General features: G+C 40.1%; 1 protein-coding gene across 1 annotated transcript in view; it reads right to left on the bottom strand.

The window, feature by feature from the left end:
- Positions 1-27,212, bottom strand: part of ADGB (androglobin) — a 182,455-nt gene extending 155,243 nt beyond the window's left edge. Inside the window, 1 exon segment of the mRNA XM_055136319.1 lies at positions 27,139-27,212. Coding sequence (XP_054992294.1) covers positions 27,139-27,212 — 74 coding nt within the window.
- Between the last annotated feature and the right edge of the window lie 223 nt (positions 27,213-27,435).

The raw sequence follows: 27,435 nt of genomic DNA, 5'->3' as shown, positions 1-27,435 counted from the left end.
GGAAGATACTTCCATTAAAGGAAGCATGGTAAGCTTTTAGTATCTATGTTGCAAACATAATGTCCAGAAGCAGAGAGAGAAAGAGAGAGGAAGGAAGGAAGGGAGGGAGGAAGGAAGGAAGGAAGGAAGGAAGGAAGGAAGGAAGGAAGGAAGGAAGGAAGGAAGGAAGGAAGGAAGGAAGGAAGGAAGGAAGGAAGGAAGGAAGGGAGGAAGGGAGGGAGGGAGGGAGGGAGGGAGGGAGGGAGGGAGGGAGGGAGGGAGGGAGGGAGGGAGGGAGGGAGAAAGGAAGGAAGGAAGGAAGGAAGGAAGGAAGGAAGGAAGGAAGGAAGGAAGGAAGGAAGGAAGGAAGGAAGGAAGGAAGGAAGGAAGGAAGGAAGGAAGGAAGGAAGGAAGGAAGGAAGGAAGGAAAAAGCTACAGAAATTCAAATCCATTAGTCCAATTTTGCAAGATGTGTTAGAGACAAAGTGGAATAGGCTGGACCAGGTCAGGAATATGGCCCTAAAGGAAGAAATTACTGGGATGAAATGTCACAAGAACCAGCCCAGGATGTTTCTCATCATATGAATAACTGTGACTGGACACCAGAAGATAAAGCTCAATAGCTTAACCTCCATTTTATGGGTCCACTGCCAAAGGCAAAGATAATGCTCATCCATCCCCCTGTTAGAAGGGTTTCAAAGGAGTTGACTGGGATTCTACTTAAGGAAACCTCCCAGAGTCCCAGGACTCTGCTTTCCCCTGCCTTCTTTTTCCTTGTCTTAAGTAAAATCTTTCTGAGTTTGGCTATTCAACCTCTGGTCACTTGCCTTCAATTTTGACCGCTTGTGGACAAGAATCTGAGGGTCGGTGCTTGAAAATAAGAGTCTGAGAGAATAAACTATCTCCTTTCAAGACAAAGAAACCCTGTTTGGAGACCATAATGAATAACAACCGGTCGAACACACAGGAGTCTCATTAGCTTCAGACTTAAGAGGGAACACAGCCGCAGAACTTCAGAGATAAACTACATGATAATCTCAAGAAAAACCTATATAGAGGGTGCAGTCAAGCAGAGGCTGAACCCCAATCACTTCATAGAAAATATCAAATTATAGGCGAAGAAAATAAAAGAAGGCTGTGTGGTACATCAACATCATGTACCTAAAACACTAATGTGAACATTATTGTGTAAATCACAGGGCATGACTAAAAATATAAACATGAGAATGATAAACAGATCCAAGTGCTGTGTATACTACTAATAAATCAAACAAGATAAAGTACAAAAAATTAAATACTGAACTTAGTAGAAAGAAAATTAAGATATTGGGGACTGGAAAGATAGTACAGCAGGTAGGGCTGTGTTAAGCCTCAACCCACGTTCAATCCTCAGCATCCCATAAGATCCCTCAGCACTGTCAGGAGTGATCCCTGAATGAAGAGCCAGGAGTAAGCCCTGAACATCTCTGGATATGGACCAAAAACAGTACAAGGAGGAGGAAAAGGAGAATGAGGAAGAAAGGAGGAGAAGGAGGAAGAGGGGGAGGAGGAAGAAGAGGAAGAGGAGGAAGGGGAGGAGGAAGAGGAGGAAGAGGAGGAAGGGGAGGAGGAAGAGGAAGAAGAGGAGGATGAAGAAGAAGAAGGAGGAGGAGGAGGAGGAGGAGGAGGAGGAAGAGGAGGAGGAGAATAAAACAAAATTAAGGTCTTTCACAAAGCCCTAGTGGCAAGGATTAGAGTGAATGATTTGAATCCCCTATTTCCTCTCTGCATTCTTTAATGTGCCTTCCTGTATATAACACTCACCAATTATCTCACTACTTATATGCATCCATGTTTATGCATGTAGAAAATTTCCAAATGGTAGCAACATGGGTTTTCCCTCTCCTTTCTCTTCAATGCCTGAACAGCATAAACTCAGTGCCCGGACAACATAGGACAGCAAACTCTCTCAATAATCTATTTACATGAAATAGAAGCTGACTCTTTGCAGCTTATTTGCATCATGCCTATGACTGCATGTTTTCCTTTTTAAAAAATTTTATTGAATCACGATGAGATAGTTACAAGCTTTCATGTTTGGGTTACAATCACACAATGATCAAAAACCCATCCCTCCACCAGTGCACATTCCCCACCACCAATATCCCCGGTATACCCCCCCTTTCCCACCCTCCCCCTGCCTCCATGACAGGCAATATTCCCCATACTCTCTCTCTACTTTGGGGCATTATAGCTTGCAACACAGACACTGAGCGATCATTATGTTTGGTCCATTATCTACTTTCGACATGCAACTTCCATCCCAACTGGTTCCTCCAGCCATCATTTTCTTAGTTATCCCTTCTCTATTCCATCTGCCTTCTCCCCTCTGCTCATGAAGCAGGCTTCCAGCTATGGGACAATCCTCCTGATTCTTTTAACACTTTGTGTATGTTGACATACAGTTAGCCCTGATAATTCTGTTATCTTCAATATATTTTTGTGTTTTCAGGAATTTATTCTTTACAAGGTTTTCTTCCTTTCCAATCCTTTTTCCACCCCCAAGAGGATCCTGTGTTGAAGGAATGTCCTTTCAATGTAACATTGATTTCCCTTTTATCAAAGATCCCAGATGAATAAGCCATTCAAGAGCCCATATGTATTTCAAAATTAGATCTGAAATGTTTTTAGATTTCAGTACATGTTTTTGTTTCTCAAAGGCTACTTTTTTTCCCAAACACAAATACCAAGAAAAGCTTTCTTATAATCTCTATGTGCTTATGTGTATTGTTTCATTCACCTTTTAAAATTGAATAAACCCCTGAAAAAAATAAGCCTTTACTGTGGTTAGAGTATACAGTCTTTCCATTTTAGGAGTAAACACATATTGGGTTAAAGGCTTTGACCAATATGTGATTAAACAAAAGATTCCTAATTTCCTCTGAGAAGTAGCTTAGAGTGAAAATTCTCTGCCTGACCTTCAGATATGTCGTTTCTGTTCTGTGAGACATTTTATATTGTCAATGTAAGTATGTATCAGCACTGTAGCACTGTAGCACTGTTGTCCCGTTGTTCATCAATTTGCTCGAGCGGGCACCAGTAACGTCTCCATTGTGAGACTTGTTGTTACTGTTTTTGGCATATCAAATATGACACGGGTAGCTTGCCAGTCTTTGCTGGGAAGGCAGGATACTCTCAGTAGCTTGCCGGGCTCTCTGAGGGGTACAGAGGAATGGAACCCTAGTAGGCTACACCATCTAAAAAATTGTTAATCCACCATCTTCTTAGAAAAGAAGGTATAAATTCCATACATTATAAAGGAGTGTTTCTAAGCAGCATGTAATAAATGGAAGAAAGGGGTAGGAAAGATAGTACAGTTCTCGAGGCACTTGCTTTACATTTGGCCAATCTGGGTTTGCTCTCTGACACCCTGACTATTACCCAAGGCACCACCAGAAGTGATGCCTTGTGCACAGACCCAGGAGTAAGACCTCAGCACACTAACCTCACCAAAAAAAAAAAAAAACCTTAAAATTTTAATAAAAGAAAATATAAGAAAGAAGGATGATAAGAGACATTTTCAGGGGAAGGATAATTTTTGAAATAATATTCATAGAAAATTCAAGATCTAAAATAATACATTGACTGTCTGTCTGTCTGTCATCCCATTGCTCATCGATTTGTCCGAGCGGGCACCAGTAATGTCTCTCATTGAGAGACTTATAGTTACTGTTTTTGGCATATCCAGTACGCACCGGTAGCTTGCCAGGCTCTGCTGCTCGAGCTCGATACTCTCAGTAGCTCGCCGGACTCTCCGAGAGGGGCGGAGGACTCAAACTCGGGGTGGCTGCGTGAAAGGCGAAAGCCCTACCACTGTGCTATCGCTCCAGCCCAAAATAATACATTATCTGTATTTATTTTATTGGGTAGAGTTTAATCCTAAATAGGTAAAAAGAAATGGATAGCTGCAGAAAGAACTCACAAAGTTTTGTACACTACAAAGCTCAGTTTGATTTCTTTCATTATGTACCCCTCAACAACACTAAGTGAAGCCTCCCAACGCCCCCAAATAAAATTGCTGATTTTGTAACCATCAGAACAGTAATAAAATTATTTCATGCAAGGAACTGAGAATCTTAAACTATATTTTTGTAAAAGTGGAATCTTATTTCTTAAGGAAAAAAATATATGTACATGGGAACTACCGAGATTGTGGTTGTTTTGCCTACCACCTCACCCTGTCAAGTGTAACAAAGTGCTCTGCTCCCTCCCTGAAGCTGCAAAGCTTTATTGGTAATTTGTCTTCTCTCCTTGTAAAATGTCAAATTTGTCTCCATGTATACTGAAGACCATTTAAAAAGATTCATTACAATTGTCCTACACCAGTCCAATACCACACCTAGAGCACAAAACACAACATTAACAAATGTCCAAACACAGCCCCATATCAAATAGATGCAGAATACAAATGACCTCTCATAAATCTTGCTTTTAAAACCCTCCACACAGTCCGTGTTTGCAATTTACTATCAGAATGCAGTACTGATAGTAAATTTTTCTAATACAGTTGAACTCCTTGAAACTGTTCAAATAACATTATTAATTCAGGTCCCTTTAATTGTGAGAATAAGATAGTCTTTAAACACAAAAGTAACCCATGACTGCTAAGTATTTAGTAACTGATATTGTTGGGAAATAAGTGTTATGAAATTTTGGAAAATTCAAACATTCTAAGATGTTTCAGTGCAACACTGAAAGGTCAGCGATATACACAGTTATGTTATTTTCAAGGTTATTAAACCCAAGTAACACTTAATATTTCATCAAAGTGTAATTGATATAAAAATTTTTCAAAGATTAATATATTCTTATGTACACAGTCAGGACCAAGAGATAGTACAGTGAATTAAGCACTTGCTTTATATAAGGCCAAGCCTGGTTTAATCCCCAGAACCATATGGTACCCTGAGCTTCATTGGGAGTGAGAACGGAGTCAGGAATAATCCCTAAGCACAACTAGCTGTGTCCCAAAAACAAAACCAATAAAATAATGAAAAATCAATTCCTCAGCCACATGGTGCATTACTACATAGACAAAACATAGGGATATGTTTTAAAATATCTCTTAATAAAAGTGGGTAAGGAAGCTCATAAGGTAAAATCGGGCTTGTAGAAACACTTCAGCTGAGTTGATCCAGGTAAGTCCAAGCCATTGGATTCAGAACTTTGGAGCCTTTTTGGGTTACAGGTAGGCTGGGTCCAGTCCCCTTGGTCCAGTGCTCCACCCATACCCAACTTCCACCAGTATAAATGGTCCAGCAGAGATGCCATACAGCTGAATCATCTCAGTCCACAGCTCCTGGGGCATATGGTCATGTATTTGGGCATCTTCAAATTTCACAGTACTGACAGCCCAGTAGAACAAGCAGAGAAAATTAGATGTGAAAGTTGTGTAGAACCCACTAAGCTCAATGAGCAAAAATGAAGGCACAGAAAGCTCAACTAGCACCAGCAGGTCAGTAAACACTCAATGCTTCTAATAACACCATATTATAAAAAATGAATATAGAGTAAATTATTTTGTGCCTGCAAAGGGGTAAGGCTTTAAGAAGGGCGTGAGTAACTGGGAACATTGCTAGAGGGAAGGTCACACTCATGATGCGATTTGTGTAACAACACTGGATACCTGAAGTGACTAAATTATAAACAACTTTGTAAATCACTGTTTAAAGAAAGTTCCAAACATAATATATGTGCATATATATATACATATATAGTAAAAAATGTGTCATATGCCAAGTGATATTCCAATTGCAAAGGAAATAAACATAAATGTTTAGATGGAATAAATATTTCATGTACTCAAGAGATTGATTTTCACCAAAGAAATATTAAAGTGCTTTGGGGGGGAGGGGGCAGTGGGAAGAGAAATCCTAAAGAACAATGAGCCAAGGCCGACAGAGGAGCTAGACATGAGAACACTAAGTAAGGAACAAATACAAAAGCAAAGCTTTTAGGATGACATATATATTTCAATTGGCGTCTATAACTGCACATCAATTGAAATGTCTTAACCAAGATTACAACTCATTGAAAATATTAGTATGCAGTATTAAAACTCTACTGGTAGATCAGGACGTGAAAGTAGTGGGGTCCGGAGTGTTAGCACAGTGGGCAAGGGCGTTTGCCTTGCACACAACCAACCTGGGTTCAATCCCCAGCATCCCATATGGTCCCTAGAACACCGCCAGGAGTAATTCCTGAGTTCAGAGCCAGGAGTAATGCATCACACTGAGCATTGCTGGGTGCTCCCCCACCCCCCAAAAAGAAAGTATGGTAGGTACTGAGATTACAGGAACACAAAGAGGTCCTGGAAACTGAATTTAAGCAGCAGCTATGCAAGTTAAAAGTCTCGAAGTCTATTTCAGGGGTGGTAGGGATCTAAATTTACCCTAAAAACTTCAGGAGATCCAAAATAGGCTTTAAAAAGAAACAAAGCAAGAGTCATTCATGTGCTTCTTACTTTGAACTAAGGCAAGTGTCACCCCTCCCCCACCCCCCACAACCTGATAACTTACAGCATAAAGACAATGCACATTTTCCGTGATTTATAGGTGGTCCAAAAGGGATAGAGGATTAACCATGATGCAGCAAAACTGGAGATAGTTTCCGGAGTCCTCAAAGATTTTATGGAGACATGAATATTCCTTGGGGAAGTCAAGAAAGTAGATACTTGCCAAAGAAATATTTCAGTCTGGTAACAGTTATCATGTTCTTTTCAGAAATGAATCCAATTACATCTCAATCATAGTAGGAAGCAAATCATCCAGGACCATCATCAAAACCACATGTCACAGAACAGTAGGACTGAGCATACTAGTATATGATGCAGCCACAAGTGTGGGATAGAGTAGGCTGGAAAAAACACAAGGGAGCTAGCAACTGCCCACTGAGATCTTGCTGAGAAGCTTGAATCTTATTTCTAGGAAGTCTTAACTTTGCCATTATAGAGGAAACAAATATTTCTTTCTTAGATAGGTATCTTTGAACTCATAACGGATCTTTGATTTAAAAGAGGAAGTTTCAGGAGCAATGAAGTTACAACACACCTTAAAAGCAAGTGCAGTAATAATTATTACAAAGGTTTGATTTACAATAATTGTCAATATGGAAGTTTAATGCTTTTGATTCAATGTTTTGCACCAGGCTGTGATCAATTTTGATATAAAATATAGCACAGCAGGTAGGGCATTTGCCTTGCACTCGGTCGATTCCTCTGTCCCTGTCGGAGAGCCTGGCAAGCTACCGAGAGTATCCTGCCCACATGGCAGAGCCTGGCAAGCTATTGTGGCATATTCAATGTGCCAAAAACAGTAACAAGTCTCACAATGGAGACGTTACTGGTGCCCGCTCGAGTAAATCGATGAACAACTGGACAGCAGTGATACAGTGCAATTTTGTATCAGATTTCATACACCAAAAAGAATTTCATAAAGATAATATATACTGGCAACTATATCCAATTTTGGATTTCATTTGTAGGGAAAGACTTTATACACATTCAAAGTATATTATTTATGGGCATTCACTTATAAATGTTGCTTTAAAATTCCAAATCTTCATATTTAGAAAATGTAATCTTTAAGTCACAAACTGTGTACTATGATGTACATAGTACATGTGTACTAAATGTACATATATGATGTACATTTTGGAATAGCAAGAATAAAATTTACCATTCACCCTGGTCAAAGAATAGAAAATTGTTTTTTAGGACATAATCATTAAGATAAGACAGGCCATGATTTTCAAGAGACAATAGACAAGTGATCCGTATCCTTTTCTCAGTTTATGGCCATGAGAGTTTCCATATGTCAGTGAAGATGTGTGTAATTCAGGCACATCCCAGGAGATTCCACATATCCCTAAAAGAAGATTGAGTCTGGTGGAGAGAGAGGCAGAAAGCATTTGCTAGACAGTCCTGAGGGACAATGCTTCAGAGATAAAACCCAACATTTTCAGAGGGTCACCTACTGAATATAAATGTTACACTGCATGTTCCAGTTTCTGTAAAAAAAAATACTAAGATTTTAACAGTTTGCATTGAATCTCTAAATTGCTTTGGGTAGTAATGACATTAAAGGTTCATTAAGATTTTGAGTTTAGAAGCGTGAAATGTGCTTTTATTTATTTATGTCTTTAATTTATTTCCATAATATTTGATAGTTGTACAAATTCTTCACTTCCTTGGTTAATTACTAAATGTTTTACATTTCCAGAGGCCATCAGAAATAGAAATTATTTCATACTTCTCTTTTTAAATACTATTTCACTGCCTGTATAAGAAAATGCAACTGCATTTTGTGTGTTGATTTTGCCTCCTGTTACTTTGACTAATTCCAACATAATTGGTTAACTCTGTTAGATAGCATTGGGTTGTCCTTGCTCCTCCCTCAGGGAGCTTAGGTTTATTGAGTTACTCCCACAACAGTGCCCCTGAGGCACACCCAATTCCATCAAGCACTAATAATCCTATATTGCTTTTCTCTTTCCTTTATGTCCCTTGCATGGCCTAGCAATGTCCTTTTTGTATAGACACAGGAAGACAGTTCATGAAATGCTTTTGTAACATGGGAGTTGACTCCAAATAATATTTACTCCTGGGCATCCAACATATTTACTTGACTTAAGCCTCAGTTGCCCTTACTTCCGAACACCCCCCAAAGGAGGGTCCCAACGAAGGGACTGGATGAACCCAAGGCAAACTCTAAGCTACTCTGGCATTGGAAAGGGACAAGATAAGTGCCATAAGAAGTATAATATGTTAAGAACATGGTCATGGAACAAATTCTGTCATGAACCAAAAAGAAGTAACTGAATAAGGACCCTGCTGGGATTATGAAAAACTAAACTGGCCTGAAGACTGTAGTCTGGGATATATAACAAGATTTCCCCAGAAAGACCCATCCTTTAAGCTTAATATATTTCTAACTGTGTTCATACAAAATGAATAGAAATATTAGTAGCACTGTCCTCCCATTGTTCATCCATTTGCTCGAGTGGGCACCAGTAACATCTCCACTGTGAGACTTGTTGTTACTATTTTTGGCATATCCAATACACCACGGGTAGCTTGCCAGGCTCTGTCGTGCAGGTGGGATGCTCTTTGGTAGCTTGCCTGACTCTCTGAGAGAGTGATGGAGGAATTGAACCCAGGTTGGCTGCATGCAAGACAAACTCCCTACCCGCTAAGAAGTAAATTTACTATAATTGTTTAAATAGATTAAGGAGAAAGCAATATACCCTAGATGAAATCCTGCCCTTGAGTGGATCTCCCAGTAACCTAGAGTGATGAATACTCAGACAAGATTTTGTCCTTGAGTTAATCTCCAAGAACTTCCACTGAAGGAGTGGCTCTACATCTGTTTGATGTTATGATAATGTTCAACCCCACCTATGTGTGCGCACACCCTTCATGATTTCTATATAACAATCCTGTAAGGAGTAGGAGGGGACTAGACAAAGAACATAAGGACTAGAACTAAAAGGACTATGATGAAGAAGTCGAGGACTAAGAGAACAAGGACTAGGAAGATAAGGAGGATAGAACTAGGCTGATGGAACTCTGATGACTTGAACTATGATCAAAACTACACCTACAATTTTGCTCTTTCAGTGCCATATGGGTTGGACACGTAATGCGATTCAGAGATGACCGCTGGACTAGAGCTGTTACTGACTGGATTCCACGGATGTCAAAAGACCGAGTGGCCACCCACCAACAAGATGGTCAGACTTCTTCATCAAAGCCCTGAATGAACAATTTGAGGCTCTTCCTGTTCCTGGAGTGAGCAGATATCATTGGGCTACACTAGCACATGACAGCGACAAATGGACATGTTACTGGTGCCTGCTCGAGCAAATTGAAGATCAACAGGATGACAAGTGATGACAATTGTGCTGTAAGGGAGAGTTCGGACTTCACTGGGGAGGAGAAAGAAAGAAACTGACTCCAGACCTGCCTAGGGCCCCATTTATCTGTTCCCCAGTCCTTTGTCCATCCGTCTCTGAGGGCCAGCAAGAGACATGGCTCTCAGTTACCAAACGCTCAAGTCCCTCATGTGCCCACAGTTTACTTTTGAACTCACAGTCCGTTCATTGGTATGACCTTTAGGGTTTTCCACATATAAGATTGCATCAGTGCAAATAGAAACATACTTCTTCTTTTACAAATTCAAGGTATTTCTCTTGCTTTGCCTACTTACTCCGGCTGAGCCTCGCACATGAATGAAGTCCCACAGAACCTAGATAATGAGGAACTTTGTGACCTTGGACTCTGGACTCAATGGGAGCAGAAGCAGAGATCCTCTGTCTACTATCCCCCAATCTCCAGGTGACCCAGGATCACACCCATAAGCCACACCCTACCACACCCTTTGGGCACAGCACCAGATAATCAGATAATCTCCTCATAGGCCACCCTCTGATCTCAATTGCTGCTCCTCCCAGATGGGGTATAAAATGAGGCCCCCAGAGCCATGCCGCCAGACTCCAGGCCAGGCTGTTTTCACTCGGGGCGCCCCAGAGGGGGGCGGGTGAGAAGCCTCCCCACCCAAGAGACCCAGCCCTGGCAGCCGACCTCCACTACCCAACCACTGCCACACTCCAGGCCATTTTCTGACACATTATAAGACACTTTCAACCCATTTTCCATAAATACCACACCATAGCACCATATCTGATGGAACCATATCTGATGGAGTTCAGACAGTAGGCAACAAATCATAGAAAGTAATATATATAATATATATATACATATATACAGATATATATTTCTCTTGGAGAGCCCGGCAAGCTACCAAGAGTATCCTGGCCGCATGTGCAGAGGAGCCGGGCAGGCTACTCATGGCATATTCTATATGCCAAAAACAGTAACTATAGGTCTCATTCCCCTGATCCTGAAAGAGCCCCCAATTGTTGGGAAAGATGAGTAAGGAGAGGCTGCTAAAGTCTCAGAGGTGGAAGGAATCGAGACGTTACTTGTGTCCGCTTGAGCAAATCGATGAGTAACGGGATGACAGTGATGATGATGATGATGACAGGGATGTTCCTGAGCCTATTTGACTCCTCCTGCTGGTGGCACTTTTTCTATTTCAGGGTAGTTTTTTCCTCACATGCTATTTTTTAAAAAATGATTAAAACCTTAAATTAGAAATAAGATACATTAGAAATGTGTTAAAGGAAGCTCTATAATAAATATTGATGAACTTGAGAAAAGAGTCAACTCTGGGATAACTTCAGGTCAAACATTTAAACATTCTTTTAAATGTTTCTGTCACCAAAAAAGAAGTTGGGGACAGGGAAAATATAAGAAGTAATGTTCAAAAGTTTTAAAAAACTAAGTCAAGATACTAATCCACAGATTCAACACACACAAATACAAACCATGTCAAGGACAATACAAATGGTTTATATTAAGAAACACCCTGAAAGATACGGGGCATGCAGAACAAAGAGTGAAGTAGCAAATTTTGTTTTAATTTGCTTTGTTGCATGAAAAACGAAGTCAATAAATTAAAAACATCTTAAAGGACTAAAGAAAAATGGCAGGTTAAATATCTACACCTAGTTAAAACATCTTTTTAAAATGTGAGTGATAGAAACTCGATTTTTTCAACCTAAAATACTAAAAGCATTTATCAGAGAAAATCACCATCACAATTTATTTATTTTTATTTTTTTATTTTTTTGTTTTTTGGGTCACACCCAGCGATGCTCAGTGGTTACTCCTGGCTCTGAACTCAGGAATTACTCCTGGCGGTGCTGGGGGACCATATGGGATGCCGGGGATCGAACCCGGGTCGGCCACGTGCAAGGCAAATGCCCTACCCGCTGTGCTATCGCTCCGGCCCCAACCATCACAATTTAAAGAAAATAGATTTCTTTGTGTCAAAACTTACAAAACATATAAAAGATTTTAAAAAGATGCAATAGTTGGTTAAAAGTGGGGGAAAAGGCATAGAATTGGGGCATAGAATTGGGGTGGGTATATTATATTTTTTACAATAAGATTAAATTAAATGATATCAAAAGTAAGTATGTACAAATGCTGCTTTTAATTATTTGGAGATGACTTCCCTAGAAGTGCTCAGGGGCTGCCAAAACTAATTGGGGTGGTGGGAACAGAAACCAAAGCTTGTCTTATGCAAGACATGGGCTCCTACTTTTTGATTTGTAATGCTTTGAGGGAGAAATTCTTGGTCATACCTGGCCCCCAAACTCAAGGCTTACTCCTGACAGTGTGTTCAAGGATCACTCCTGGTGGTACTCAGAGGATCGAGACCTGGATCTGCCTCATGCAAGGCAAACACACCTTCCCTATAATGATGAATGTTAACATTGTACTTTCAACAATGCTCAGTTGAAACTAATATGATAAGTTTCATATGAATTTCAGATAATGCAGAGTAACTTCAGTATTCAAAACAGACAAGGCTAAGTACAACATGTTAAAAGGTACATACCATGAGCTGTAAATGCATCATCAAAAAATGCAAAAAAAAAAAAGTAGATAAAAGCCAGGGGCTGGAGCAATAGCACATAGAGTAGGGGGTTTGCCTTGCACATGCTGACCCGGGTTTGATTCCCACCATCCCATATGGTCCCCTGAGCACCACCAGGGGTAATTCCTGAGTGCAGAGCCAGGAGTAACCCCTGTGCATCGCTGGGTGTGACCCAAAAGGCAAAAAAAAAAAAAAGAAGGAAAAGAAATATATAAAGGCCAACATAGGAGTTAAATTAAAAATAGAAATGATTTATATAAAATGTGACATACATTTTATATAAAATGTGACATACATAAGAGAAACAGTAAATATATAACACATTTATATAAAACGTGACATACATAAGAGAAACAATAAATATATAACCACTAACCCAAAAGATCCTATTAACACTATTCAGTGTGAATGGTAAAAACACTCAATTTAAATAGATGGTTATATTGAGTATTGAGGAAATGTCTAAACTTGATGCTATGTACAAAATTAATTTTATCTATGAATAAAAATATTTTAAAAATTAACAGTATATACTTTGCAAAGACAAATCAAAACAAAGAAAATATTTTTGGTTTTTGGGCCATACCCAGAAGTGCTCAGGGTTTATTTCTGGCTCTGTGCCCAAGTATCACTCCTGGTGAGACTCAGGATGCTGTGGTTAGAACCAAGCTAGTTGCATAAAAAGCAAGTGCCTTACAAATTGTACCATCTCTCAGACCCCAAAACAAGTATTTCAAATAGTAACAATGCATGAGGACTAGCCCCTGAGCACCACTGGTGTGATCTTAAATATAATTTTTTAAATAACTTTAAAACTAAAAATATGTTAAAGACCTTGAGATTAGTTCCGAGTCTACAAAATATATTGATGAAAACACAGGAAGAAATATCCAGGGAATGGACCTCCAAGGTGTCTTCAATAAGCAGATCACAGAATGAAGACAAGAGAAACAAAAATTAAAAAACTGGACTATACCAAATTGTAAAAAGGAGGTTTTGTATGCCAAAAGAGAGATACCCTACAAATGGGAAAATATTTTCATACAATGCATTATCAGATAAAGGACTATTATCCAAGATTTATGTTGGCCTTTGATGGGATTACACACACCTGGGTTCCTCTGCCTGTACCTTCATGCATGAGGCCTGTCCGAACGTGTGGAGAGGTGCCCCGAGCATGGTTGTAGCATGGTTCCAGTGTTCTTCGGCTGCTGGGAGCTCTGCTCGGGGTGGGGAGGGAAGCTGGAGCCCATCCCCTCCAAGAGGCCCCGGGGAAGACAGCCAGAGACTCTTATGAAGGTACCAGCAGAGGAACCTAGGTGTGTGTAATCCCATCAACGGCCAACATCCAGAGAGAGACTTAAAAGCAAGCTCTCAGAAGAGAGTGATGCAGAGAGTCTCTTGCCCGCACACCTGGCTGTCTTCCCCAGGGCACCTCGGAGGGGATTGGCTCCAGTTTCCCTCCCCACCCTGAGCAGAGCTCCCGGCCGCCAAAGACCACCAGAACCTAGCTACAGCCATACTTGAGGCACCTCTCCACACGTTTGGACAGACCTCATGCATAAAGGGACCGGCAGAGGATCCCAGGTGTGTATAATCCCATTAACGGCCAACATCCAAAGAGAGACTTAAAAGCAAGCCCTCAGAAGCTTGTATCATGTAGCCTGTTTCTCCCTCTGTGAAAAACTGGCAATCTTCTGAGAGTTTCCTGCCCACATGGGACAGTCTTGCAAGCTTCCCATGGTGTATTCATATGCTAAATCCAGTAACAAGCTGAATCTCATTCCCCTGACCCTGAAAGAGCCCCCAATGTGACATTCTTGGGAGGGCCCAGTTGAGATAAACTTCTAAGATCTCAGGGAAAGGACGAAATGAAAGGTTACTGAGCCTACCAGAGAAATCAGTGGTTAACGGGATTTCCATGATTCATGATTCGTGATCCAAGATTCATATGCATGCACAATGTCAACAGAAAAAAACAATACATCCAAATATGGGGAAAGAAAATGAACATGCACTTTCCTGTAAAAGACATACAGATAGATAGCTAGTAGGAGTGTGTAAGTGTTCTTTATCACCAATTAGGAAAACACAACTCAAAACAATATAAACATATCATCTCACACTAGGGAGAATGGTATATATATCAAAAAAGTCTGAAAATAACTCATGTTTGCAGAGACTTGGTGAAATGAAAAGACCTCATTCACAGTCGGTGGTCACATCATTTCCTTCAACCACTATGGAAAGCAACATGAAGATCTCTTGAAAAGGCAAGAATAGAACTCCATACAACCCAGAAGCACCACTTGTTGGCATCTACCCCCCAAACACAAAAATATTAATTCAAAATGAGGACCAGAAACGTAGTATAGTAGCAGGATGCTTGCAGTTGACTCAGGTTCAATTCCCAGCAACTCATATGGTCCACCGAGACCTACCAGAAGTAATCACTGAAAGTAGAGTCAAGTGTAAGCCCTGAGCAAGCTGGGTGTGGAACACAACATACAATCAAGAATATGTGCACACCTATCTTCACTACAATGCTTATAACCACAGCCAAGATATGGAAACCACCCAAATGCCCAACTAAAAATTAATGGATCAAGAAATTAAGGTAAATTTACACAATGAGTACTATTCAGAAGTAAGAAAAGATGAAGTCATGCAATTTGCCATTATATGAGGGGACTAGAATTCAGTCAGAAGGAAATGGAAACATGCAAAATCATTTTTCTATTATGTGTGATATAAGGGCTGGAGTGATAGCACAGAGGGTAGGGTGTTTGCCTTGCAGGTGGCCGACCCAAGTTCAATTCCTCCATCCCTCTCAGAGAGCCTGGCAAACTACAGAGAGTATCCTGCCTGCACTGCAGAGCCTGTCAAGCTACCTGTGGTGTATTCAATATGCCAAAAACAGTAACAAGTCTCATAATGGAGACATTACTGGTGCCCACTTGGGCAAATTGATGAGCAACGGGATAACAGTGCTACTGTGATACAGAGTGATATAAATATGCATAGTTAGGTAGCATCAAAAGGCCAAAATCAAAGTAATAGGAGATTTGTCTCAAAAAATGAAGTCTAGAATAGCAATGGGGATCGAGGGAGGAAACTAATGGAAGAATTTGGGCTCTCTTATGATGGGTAGGTTGATGTTAGGATGCACAAAACTAACATTAACAGTATTGTAAATTACAGCACTTCACGTTTAACCCATCGTTCAGAAAGTCTATCCTTATTTTAGTACCATGTTGTTTTGAGTTCCATAGTTTTATAGTATAGTTGACTGGTGAGTTCTATCAGACCTTCCAAGAATACTTACTACCTGTACTTCTTAACCTCTTTCAAGATATTGAAGAAGGAGGAATCCTTCATATCAGCTTCTATAAAGTCAAAGTTATACCAATACCCAAAGCAGATAGAGACACTTCTAGAAAAAAAAATTTCAGAACAATTTCCCTGATGAAAACCACACACACAAAAACTCAAAAAATCTTAGCTAACTGAATCCAATAGCATATAAAAAATCATATACCACTATCAAGTGAGATCCATCATGAGCATGCAAGGATAGTTTGACACATGCAAGTCTATTCAATAATATACTACATCAATAAAAGAAAAGACAAAAAAGTGTATTGGCACTCTTGCATCAATTGATACAGAGAAAGATTTCAACAAGATCCAACATCTACTCACAAGGGTGATAAAAAGCAAACTCTACAAAATACGGTTGTAAACAGCCTTCCTGAAGATAGTAATGAACATCTACAATAAACCTGCTTTGTTTGTTTGTTGGAGTGGGGGACACACCTGCAGTACTCAGGGTTACTCCTGCTCTGCACTCAGTAATCACTTCTGTTGGTGCTCAGGAGATAATATGCAATTCTAGAGACTGAATCTAGGTTAGCCAAATGCAAGCCAAACACCCTACCCACTGTACTATCACTCTTGCTCCAACAGCATCTTAAGTGTGAAAAACTGAAAACATTCCCTCTGAGATTAGGCACAATAAAAGGCTGTCCACTGTTTCTACTTTTATTCAATATGGCATTAAAAGTTCTAACAACAACATGAGGAAAATTTTTTTAAAAAAAGAAAGGAATTCAAAGGGATCCAATTTGCAAAAGAAAAAGTCAAACTATCACTACTTGCAGATGACATAATACACAGAGAAGACCCTAAGGAATGTACTAGAAAACTCTTATAAACATAAACCATAACAGCAAAATAGCTGACTGCAAAGTCAACACACAAAAATCTGTGCATTCCTATATACAAATAATTAACCAGAGAAAGAGATCAGAGTCCACTGCATTCAAAATAGTGTTCAAAAGCATCAAGGACCTAAGAATCAACTTAACAAAAGATGTGAGAGATCTTGAAAACTGTAAGTCACCTGATGAAGTAGAAAAATACATTATGAATTGGAAAAATCAATATTTTCAAAATAACTATTCTAGCTAAACTATCATATAGAGTCAACACAACCCCATCTACATTCAGAGGACATTCTTAAGGGCCTAGTACAGTCGCTAACAAAGTTTGTATAGAATCATAAAACACCCTACATAGCCAAATTCACACCAAGGAATAAGAAATTGAGAGGTACATTACCTAACTTGCAAAACTATTATAAGAAAAAAAATTAAATAATTAAAACATACTTGATCACATAATATACCACTAGAGAAGTAAAATAATAAACGTTCATAACATTAAACATGTATATCTAAAAAGACAAAGTCTCAAAAGAAAATATTCAATTTCCACCTTAAGAAGCTGAAAACAAAATGAATATCAAATCTATAATAAATAAATTCAGAACAAAATGAAGATTATATCACCCTAATACTAATATACTATTTCCATTCATCCTTTATTCCCCATGCTCTTTTTCCTACCCCCAATTATGTCCATATATCAGGCCTGCTGTTCCATGAAGTTATCATTAATTTTCTAAGTAGGAAGTAGATTTTCTACTTCTTCTGTACTTATAAAAATACTTGCTTTACCCATTCACTTTGTCATTCTAATTAAATTTGTCTGTTTGAGAATAAAAGTTGAATTTTCATTTTCTTCATACATGTATTCACAAAACAGTGAGTTAAAGGGATCCATAAAGCGTACAAATAAAAAATTAAATACCCATAAAAGTTTATGGGCAAATTTTTTTTTAATTCTGGGCCACATCTGGTGGTGAGCAGGGCTTACTCCTAGCTCTGTACTCAGGAATCACTCCTGGCAGGGTCAGGTGAACCATATGGGATGCCAGAGATCAAAGCAGATCAGGCTCATGCTAGGCAAGCACCCTACCTGATGTGCTATCTCTCTGGCCCCTAAATAAATATTTTAATAAAATAAAATACATATGTTAATAAAACAAAAAGATAAAGCAACATGCTCTAGTTTTGACTATCTTAAATGTTTTAAATGTTTATATCCCCAACAATGTTTTAAATTTTTAGATTACAAATAATGTGCATAAAGAAAAGAATGGCAAAATTTCAGATCTTCATTCAACTGGTAGTTTTTTGAAGGCCACCTCTGATGGTGCTCAGGGCTTACTCCTGGCTCTGCATTCAGGAATCACCTTTGGCAGTGCTCAGAGGATCATATGAGATTCTGGGAGGGGAGATCAAACCCAGGTCAGCCAAGACAAGTGCCCTACCAGCTACACTATCACTCCAGTTCTAGTGATGTGTATTTTTGCAGACTTTAACTACTACTACCTCACAGATCTGCTCTTACCACCTGCCCCTTTTAAGTGTTTTTCAATGTTTGTAAATTTTATTCAGAGTCAAGTATGCACCCATTATTGAAAACCAACATCCCATTCCTTGCTACTATTATTCTTAATCCAGCCTAAATAGCCTGAAGATAATTAGCAAAAGCTATGTTTCCCTTTTATACGTAGTTTAAAGACCTTAATCTCCCAGGAATGCTCAGGGCAGTTTCTTGATCATCTAGAGGTTCTTTGTCTATTGAGGGGGAGGGGAGGGGCATTTGTGCAACACTGAGCAATGCTCAGGGCTTATGCCTGGCTCTGAGCTCAGGGATCACTCTTGGTGTTTAGGAGACCATCTGGGTTGCCAGAGATCAAACCCATTTTAGCTGCAGGCATGGCAAGTGCCCTACCTGCTGTACTATTGCTATGACCCCAATTATAGGAAAGTTCTATTTTTCTTATTTTAAGAGGTATCCATGTTTTTTTTTTTCCATAGAGACTGACCCTGTTTACAGTCCCACCAATAGCGAGAGAGAGTTCCTGATTTCTATATCTCCTCTAGCAGCTCTCTTCCCTTTTTGATACTGCATTGATCAAGTTCATTCTCACTAATGTGAGGCTATATCAGTGTTATTGTGATTTACATTTCTGTGATAACCAGCGACTATGAACTTTTTTTTTAAGTTTTAGGCCATACTTGGTGATGCTCAGGTGTTACTACTATCTCTGTGCTCAGGAGTTACTCTGGGTGAGCTCAGGGGACCATATGGAGTGACAGCGATCAAACCTGGGTTAGCTACAAGCCAACACCATTTGGGTGTTGCTCAAACATCCCACCCCACCTTCAAAAAGGAACTTCCATATGATCAATCAGCTTCACTCCTTGGTATCAAGAACACAACAGAAACATAAATTCAAAAATATATACATACCTATGTTCACTGCAGCACTATTTATAATCTCTAAATCTGGAAACAACGGAAATGCCCAACAGATGAGTGAAACAAACACCACCCCAAAACACACACACACACACACACACACACACACACACACACACACACAAAGGTCTTAATCTGCCCCTACTATAACACTGGATAAAGGCTTTATTTGGCTAGTGGTCACTGATGAAGGGATTGGTGTTGAAATATTGTAACTTGAAATTTGATCTCAAATAAATATCTGTGTAACTTTGTAATTAAATTACAAAGTTATTTGTAATTAAATTGTAAACATATTTGTAACTTTGTAATTTACTGTTTCAATAAAACATAAATTTGAAAAAATTTAAAGTTTTATCTGCCTGTGCATTCATACACAAATGTCAAACCCACTAACACCATCCAATCACCACCCAGAAAAGATCTTGTAAAATCATGGAAGTTTGGGGCTAGAGGAAAATAACCAAATAAATCAGTGAAAGCGGAAAGGAGAGTGTTGTTACAGAAGTTAAAGGAGAGAGTAATTTTCACTACACTTTTTTTGTTGTCATTGCTTTGTTTTATTTTGAGGTCATACTCAATGGTTCTGAAAGCTTACTCCTGATTCAGTGCTCAGAGGGATCTTCCAGGAGATTGGGAAAGTGCTTTAATCCCTGAATTATCTTTCAGATCATACTGAGAACTAAGTATAAGAATGAGAATTTATATAGCCAATGTCACCAAAATACTGGTGCCAAAAGTAACCCCTGGAAAGAAGTTAAATTCTGGCTGAAATTTAACTAAAAGATAAAATATAAGTATTTGAACTTAATATAAAAATTGAAAAAGTATAGGGATAGGATTCTTAGTGAATCAAAATTATGTTTTCCTACAGATTTGGTAATGGTTAGATGTAAGTGATTCCGCTCTCTCAATTGGACACCTCAGTATTTTTAATTTTGCCAACAGAACATAGGTGAAAAAGATAAAGAGAATTGTGCACCAAATTCAGAAGGAATAAAGACCAAGCCTGCTAAGCAGAATTTGAGCTCATTTAATAAGCAAATGTTGAGTGCTTATGTGCTAGCCCCCTCCCCTTACTAGGTTGGAACTAATTTATGGAATATATTAATAGAATAACAGTGCTATGTTACATGTGACACCTCTAGAAGAATGAGATTCTATGGGACAGTCATGTTCAAGTCTCTGAAAAACTTTATTTCTTATTCCTGTACCCAGAACAATGGTAGAGTTGGTTTTATTTATTGGGTATGTTACCACAAAGCATGGTAATTTTGTAATTGCCATGTAATTACAATTATATTGTAAATATCTTTGCAACCTTGTGATTCACTGTTTTAGTGAATCATAAATTTAAAAAAATTTAAAGCTTTACCTATCTGTGTATTCAATACAGTATGGTAAAATGCCGTACACAGACTTGCTCTAAATATGCCCAGTGTATCTCAAGTGGCAATTACATAGGGCCCTTTCTGGACTTTGATCCCTAGCCCCAAGGTTCTACCTTGTCTTTTCTTTCTGATTTCCCTGGTATCGATAGTTAGTCTTCAAGTAAAATTAAAGAAAGGAATGGGGCTGGAGAGAGAAAGGGGGAGAGAGAGCTTACTTGGCTAAAACACATGTCTGGCATGTGTGGAACTCCCAGTTTGACCCCTGGCACTGCATAACCTCCTGAGTGGTTCCCAGACAACCAGTGAATAACCTTTTCACCCCTCAAAAAACCACAGAAGCTAGGCCTGGTTTGCAGTAGACTTCACACCCACCACATAACACCTTAAAAAAAAACATGTGATTTTACACATGATAATTATTTCTAGCAATACCTAGATTTTATAAATTTATTTGTCTTATGCATCTATTTTTTAAAACTTAAATAAAATTTATTAATATAGTCTCAACTCGGATAGTTTATGTTAAAGAATATATTAAAATAACTTCATTTCAGAAATAAATGGGACATCTCAATAAGAGCGGTGCCACTGTTATCTGTTAATGCAGGACCTTATCTCTAGCATGTGATGCCAGTGCCCTGGATCGAGTCACAAACTGTTTATGGCAATGTGTCTTGATCAATTTCTTTATTGTAATTAATCTCTTCTCTTCCAATATATGAAACCATTAAAGTCAAGGATTCTCATAGGAACCTTTAACAAAGATTTATTATAATGATCATTAACTAAGTCTTTGAATCATTTTGTTTAGTGGAGTCAAAAGTTCCTTTGCGACTTGATCCTGATATAATATTGACAGAATATAACATATTGTACTTGTTGTCATCTATTCATTACACAATGTTGCTGTCATGGGCGAGAACCAACTCAAAACTTGAGGTCCACCAAGGTAAGCAAACACATTTGAATTTCTACTATATATAACCCAGAAATCATTCTAGGTAGTTCACTTAATAGTGAATAAAATAGAAAAAATGAAAATGTATTCCTTCATGGAACCTATATATTTATTAGGAAGACACAGATATAAAATATGTTAACTAAGAAAAATAAAAAAGAAAGAAAACAAGGAAAAGTATACTGGGAGAAAACAAATGCATTTAGAAAAAGACCTAGAGGAGTTAAGAGAAAAACACACATGGAAACCTTGAAAGAAAGAGGTTGCAGAGGAAACTCACTCCAAGTTATTCCTTGAGATAGGAACTGTCCTGAAGCACTGAGCTAAGTACAGAGTGGTGAGCTGTGCTAGTATAGAGAACAAGGAGAGGAAACTCCAAAAAGTGAAAGAGGGGTTCATCTGGAGGACCTTGGAGGACTTGAACTTACAAGAACTGAAACCATGAAAAGATGCTGAAGCAATCTCATCTAGCTTGCTATGAGGTAGCAGAATACTATTGCTATCACTTCATGTGTAATATTACATATGAGTGTAATATTATATTTCAGATTTCAGGGAGGTATGTAGCTCGGTGGTAAAGCACATGCTTGTATATGCAAGGTCTTGGAATAGATTTCCAGAGCGCACGCGCGCGAGTGAGAGACAGAGAGAGAGAGAGAGAGAGAGAGAGAGAGAGAGAGAGAGAGAGAGAGAGAGAGAGAGAGAGATACAGTGAAATTCAATTTAATAAAACAAACGCATGCACTTCCACAAAGCTGGAAGCCTGTGAGAGAGGACAGAATTGGAGAAACACAGACATGGCAATGAGTGTTGAAGTTTATGAAAATAAAAAGTATAAATACTAAGGAATCTGTGAACAGAAATTCTATATGGAATCTTTCAGGTGAGGAAGGAGTTGACTAAGTAGGTATTCAGAACTCGAAGAATCCACTCATAGGCCCTGAAGAAAGACCGGTATCTGGAGAAGCTGCACTTTGTGAGGGAAAGGTGAGGAGAGAATAGGACAGTGAGGAATAACTGTCAACAAGATCATGTGGTGTGCCCCAGGGCACCACGGTTTGGAAGAGGAAGACAGGCTATGAATCTAGAGAGTGACCAGGTGCAAAACAAAAATTCTTTCCTCTGGAGAACAGTGGGACTTTTGGAAACTGAAACCCAAAATTAAGTTCAGGGGAAGAAATTAGATTAGATACCAGCACTGATAGACCAGACAGCCAACAACAGCCAAGAAGTTCAGACACAAAATTGAAAATGCTTGAGCACTCCAGATAGACTCTACAGCCCTTGTTCACACTGGCAATTTAGCCTCTGATCCCAAGGTGTGCCTGAGTGCAACTGATGTTCCAGCCCGGAGTTTGCAAACTCAGAGCTTGCTGGAAATTGAATCAACGCCATCTGTGATCTGCACATCCAAAGCTTTGCCTTCATCTCATCATGGATTCTGCAAACACCTGTTCTAGCCATACCTGGAGATAGAACAGGTGCCATCCTAAAAAAATCACCTCTAGGGGCTGGAGTGATGATAGCACAGCGGGTAGGGCGTTTGCTTTGCACACGGCCGACCCGGGTTCGATTCCCAGCATCCCATATGGTCCCCTGAGCACCACCAGGGGTAATTCCTGAGTGCAGAGCCAGGAGTAATCCTTGTGCATGCCAGGTATGACCCAAAAAAAAAAGCAAAAATAAATAAATAAATAATTATAAAAATAAATAAAAAATCACCTCTAGCCAGAGTACCTGAATTAAATTCAGTGAGTCAGGCTTGTAAATTCATGCTGAAGGTACCAATTTGAGAGTCACCCTCACAGTGAGGGTCAGCTAAAGTCTCAGCCTAGTGCTAGATCACTCAGCTCCTTTCTGAACTCCTGGGAGTAACTCATGGGAAGGAGCAAATGGAGGGAGAAATGCTAAACTGAAGGGGCTGGGAAAGCCAGGACTGCAGAAACGGCCCGAGATGGATGGTGCAGGATTTAGCCCTTCAACTCAGATGCTAAGTTTTCCTTAAATGGGAGATGTTGCCCCTGCAGGGAGCTCTGAAATATCCAGGGGAGAGGGAATTGCCCGAGGTACAGTTCGGGGTTACTTCCTGTGACCCTTCACCTTACGGAAGGTAGAATTGGAGAACAGAGGTTACTGGATGATCTTTTTCTAGTGCTGCTGAATTCAATGTTCCCTTGAACATTAATCTCTCTGTTGCTTCTATTTCTACCCAGTGTGGACACTTGGCCTCCTATTATCTAAATAGATGCAGAACTGTCGGGCTGTAATTCAGCATGTACAGCACCACCCTGGTAAATATCCTAGAATTATATCCTGCCACACAGCAGTTCTTGAAGGCTACTATATCCTGCCAGATTACAAGTACCCTAAAGTCTACACAACCAGTTAAAGAAAGCCAGTTGCTCACTCAACAGAGTTGTTAACATGCACGATTCAACCAAATGAGGAAGTTGAGGCATTCGTCACCAGTCATTGAACAAAACAGAAGTCCTGGCCTGATAAGGGTAAAGCTTATGAATAACAAAACTGAGAAGTTTGCTCGAAAACATGTTTAAAACAAGAGCTGAAACAATGTTAAATGAAAGAAAGGAAACAGTGGTTAAAGAATATGAGACTTACAAGAAGGTCAGAAAAATGCTAAAAGTAATCAAACAAATAGTAGATGAACTGAAAAACACAACATAAGAAAGACAGTTGATAGAGCTGAGTTGGAAAGTACAACAGTGGAATTTCGTGACAAAGAGAGAAGTGGGGGAGTGGGATTTCTTTTTTTTGGGGGGGGTGGGTTTTGTTTTATTTTTGTTTGTTTTGATTTTGCCATGCCTGATGGTGCTCCGGGCTTATTCCTCATTCCACACTCAGAGATCACTCCTGGCAGTGCTGGGACCAAATAGAAGCCAGGGGTCGAATCCCAGAAGGCCAAGTGTAAGGCTAGTACCCTGCCCAGGAGACTACCTCTCTGGCCTCAAGAAGTGTTTTGCATTTTCTTGTTGTTGCTGTCATTTTAATGTGAAAGAGTGTAAGAATCCTACGGAACCACATCAAGAGGAACAAAATTACATTACATGGGTAGCGGAAGAAAAGAAAGAGGAAGAAATAGAAACAAAAGCAAAAATCAAAACAGCTCATCGCCACCACAGTGGCGTCACAAGAAATATTAAATAATCCATCAGGAAACCAAAAGGAATCCAGGTAGTATGACTCCAAAATCATACAATGTCTGAGCACATGGAAAGATGCGTGCAAATGAACCAAAACAAATGCAAGACCAATCTAATATTACACAAGCCCTGAACTCCACAGGTCTATGTTGAACAAAATCTATGGCAGGAAACATATAAAGCTGATGAGACAATAAAGCTTTAATAAATATAAGAATAGAACTATGATAAATCAAATAACATAAAGCAAACAAGAAGAGGGCAACAAATACATAAATTTTTAACAATCACCTTAAGTATAATGGTACAAATTTGCCTAACAAAAGGCATAAGAGTATTAGAACAAATTTAAAAAAAAAAAATCCAACTGTTTTACAGCTGATAGAAAACACAGTTTTCAAAGCAAATACAGGCTGAAAGGAAAAGGTTGAAAGCACAATTTTAAAAGGTGGTACAGCAATTCTCATGTTAGACAACATATTTTCTAGTTTTAAAAGCAAGGGGCTGGAGTGATGGTACAAGGGTCCTTGCCTTGCACGCTGCCAGCCTGGGTTCGATCCCTGGCACCCCATATGTTATCCTTAGCCCCACCAGGAGTGATCCCTTAGCACAAGCCAGGAGTTAGCCCTGAGCACCCCTAAGCACCCCTAAGCCCTGAGCACCCCAAACCAAAAATAATAAATTCCCCCCAAAACTTAATGGCATTCAGAAAGAAAATTCATGCCAATACAGGTCTTCATAAAGAAACAATAAGAAATAAAAATAGTTTAACCTAACAGTTCACTTGACCTTGTGACAAAGGATCTAAGACGATACAATGTGTACTCAGGAACAGGTGTTGGAACAAAGAAACAGAACAGGACTGCTGTCACCCTATAAACAAGAATCAAAGCAAAATGAATGAAAACCTTCAACAGGAGACCTGAAATCATTAAGACTTGAAATCATTAAGCACATAGAAAATAACATGCGTGAGATGTTACATGACATTTGCATTAAAGATGCCTTTGAGAAACCAAAATCTACTGCCCTTGGAAATAAACATAAGTTCCTGGGACTATACTCATCAAAAACTTTTACAAAGAATAATAAAATCCACAAATAAACAGACATTCTTCTGAATGGGGGTTGGGGGGGGGATCTGGCACCTCAGACATCACATAAAAGGTTAAGAACCAAAGTATATAAATAACTTAACAGCAACAACTTTATCAAAAAACAGACTAAATATCTGGGTAAACTCTTCTCCAAAGAGAATATACAGATGATGAATTGGCATACAGCGTTTTCACTTTTGAATATCTATCTGAAGAAGGAAGAAACATCAATTAACCAAAAGTTATATTCAGCTCAATATTTAATGCAATCTTTTTCACTATAACTAATGTAGGGGAGCCCCAATGTGCCTGTCGATGGGTGATTGACAAACATGTGAACACTGTTCAACTATAAAAAAAAGTCTAGCATTTTGCCACTCACAGTAAAATGGAAGAAATGCTAGAGAAATGTGCAGGGCAAAATAAGTCAATAGAGAAAAGCATGAAATGTTTTTGCTTACGTGGACAGTACAACGTAAGGAAATTCACAAGGAGAGGACACACAAGAGAGAATCCGCTGATAAATGAACCGAAGGTTTCTTGAGAAGGGGGGTGGAGGGAGGGAGATTAGGTGTGTGGAGTGCGGAAAATCATGAAGAAATTCATAAACAGCCCTAAACTGCGAATGAAACAAATTCCGGCCTATAGGCTCATGGCCTTTGGTGAGATCAGTCACTGTCACTGTCACTGTCATCCCGTTGCTCATCGATTTGTTCGAGCGGGCACCAGTAACGTCTCCCATTGAGAGACTTATTGTTACTGTTTTTGGCATATCCAATAGGCACGGGTACGACATGAAAATAGCAGAACGACTATTACTGTTGTCACTGAGTGCAGCGAGCGGGTCTGGGCTCCAACCCTAGCCCCTTGCACTGCAGCCACGCGCGGCTGAAGGCGTCTGATGTGCACTGTGGTCCTGGGGGAATCGGAGACCGTCTGAATCCTGACTCCTTCCCTGCTCCGCTCCTGCTCGCACCTCTGCCTCCCTCCCTAGGAGTCCTGTGGAGAGAACCTGGGGCTAGGAAAGTCACCTCCCGCTTCTCCGCGCCCACCCCAGCACTCTGCTCGCTCTTTGTCTCAGGGGCTGGGGGGTTGGGCAGAGGGGACCGGGAGGTTCTGTTAAGAGCCTGGGTGGGCTTGAGAGGTGACAGGAGCCCCCCGGGAAGCATCCAGGAAAATGGATCGAGCTGCGATGGCAAGAGAGAGTCAGTCTCTGGCTGGGAAGGGGGTTGAGGCCAGGAAAGCAGAAGCTAGGGCGGGGGAGACGCACCCACCCCCAAAGGAGGGGTGGCCGGGTGGGAGACGGCGCGGGGGCCCGCCCGCAGGGCGCCCCTTACTCTTTGGACTTATCGGAACTGTGCGCTGAGTTGATTCCGTGCACGTCCTTCTTTCGGGTCTGTTTGGAGGCCATGGCCCGGCTGGGAGCCTCGGAGCCGCGTCGGCTGTTGCCGGGAGACGGTGCAGGGGGCTGGTGCGGACGCGGGGAGCTCGCGGCCCCGAAGCAGCGCGGGGGCAGTGGCGCGGCCTGGGGGGGCTTGGAATCCCGCCCAGCGTGCAGGACAAAAGCGGGCTTGGAATCGCCCCCCTCTGACCCGCAGGCCTCGCTCTTGGGGTGTTTTTTAGCTTTTGCAATA

The sequence above is a fragment of the Sorex araneus genome, chromosome 4 (genome assembly GCF_027595985.1).
Source record: "Sorex araneus isolate mSorAra2 chromosome 4, mSorAra2.pri, whole genome shotgun sequence".
NCBI lineage: Eukaryota > Metazoa > Chordata > Mammalia > Eulipotyphla > Soricidae > Sorex > Sorex araneus.
Note: the sequence above shows the minus strand (reverse complement) of the source record. Positions and strands in the feature narration are given on the sequence as shown.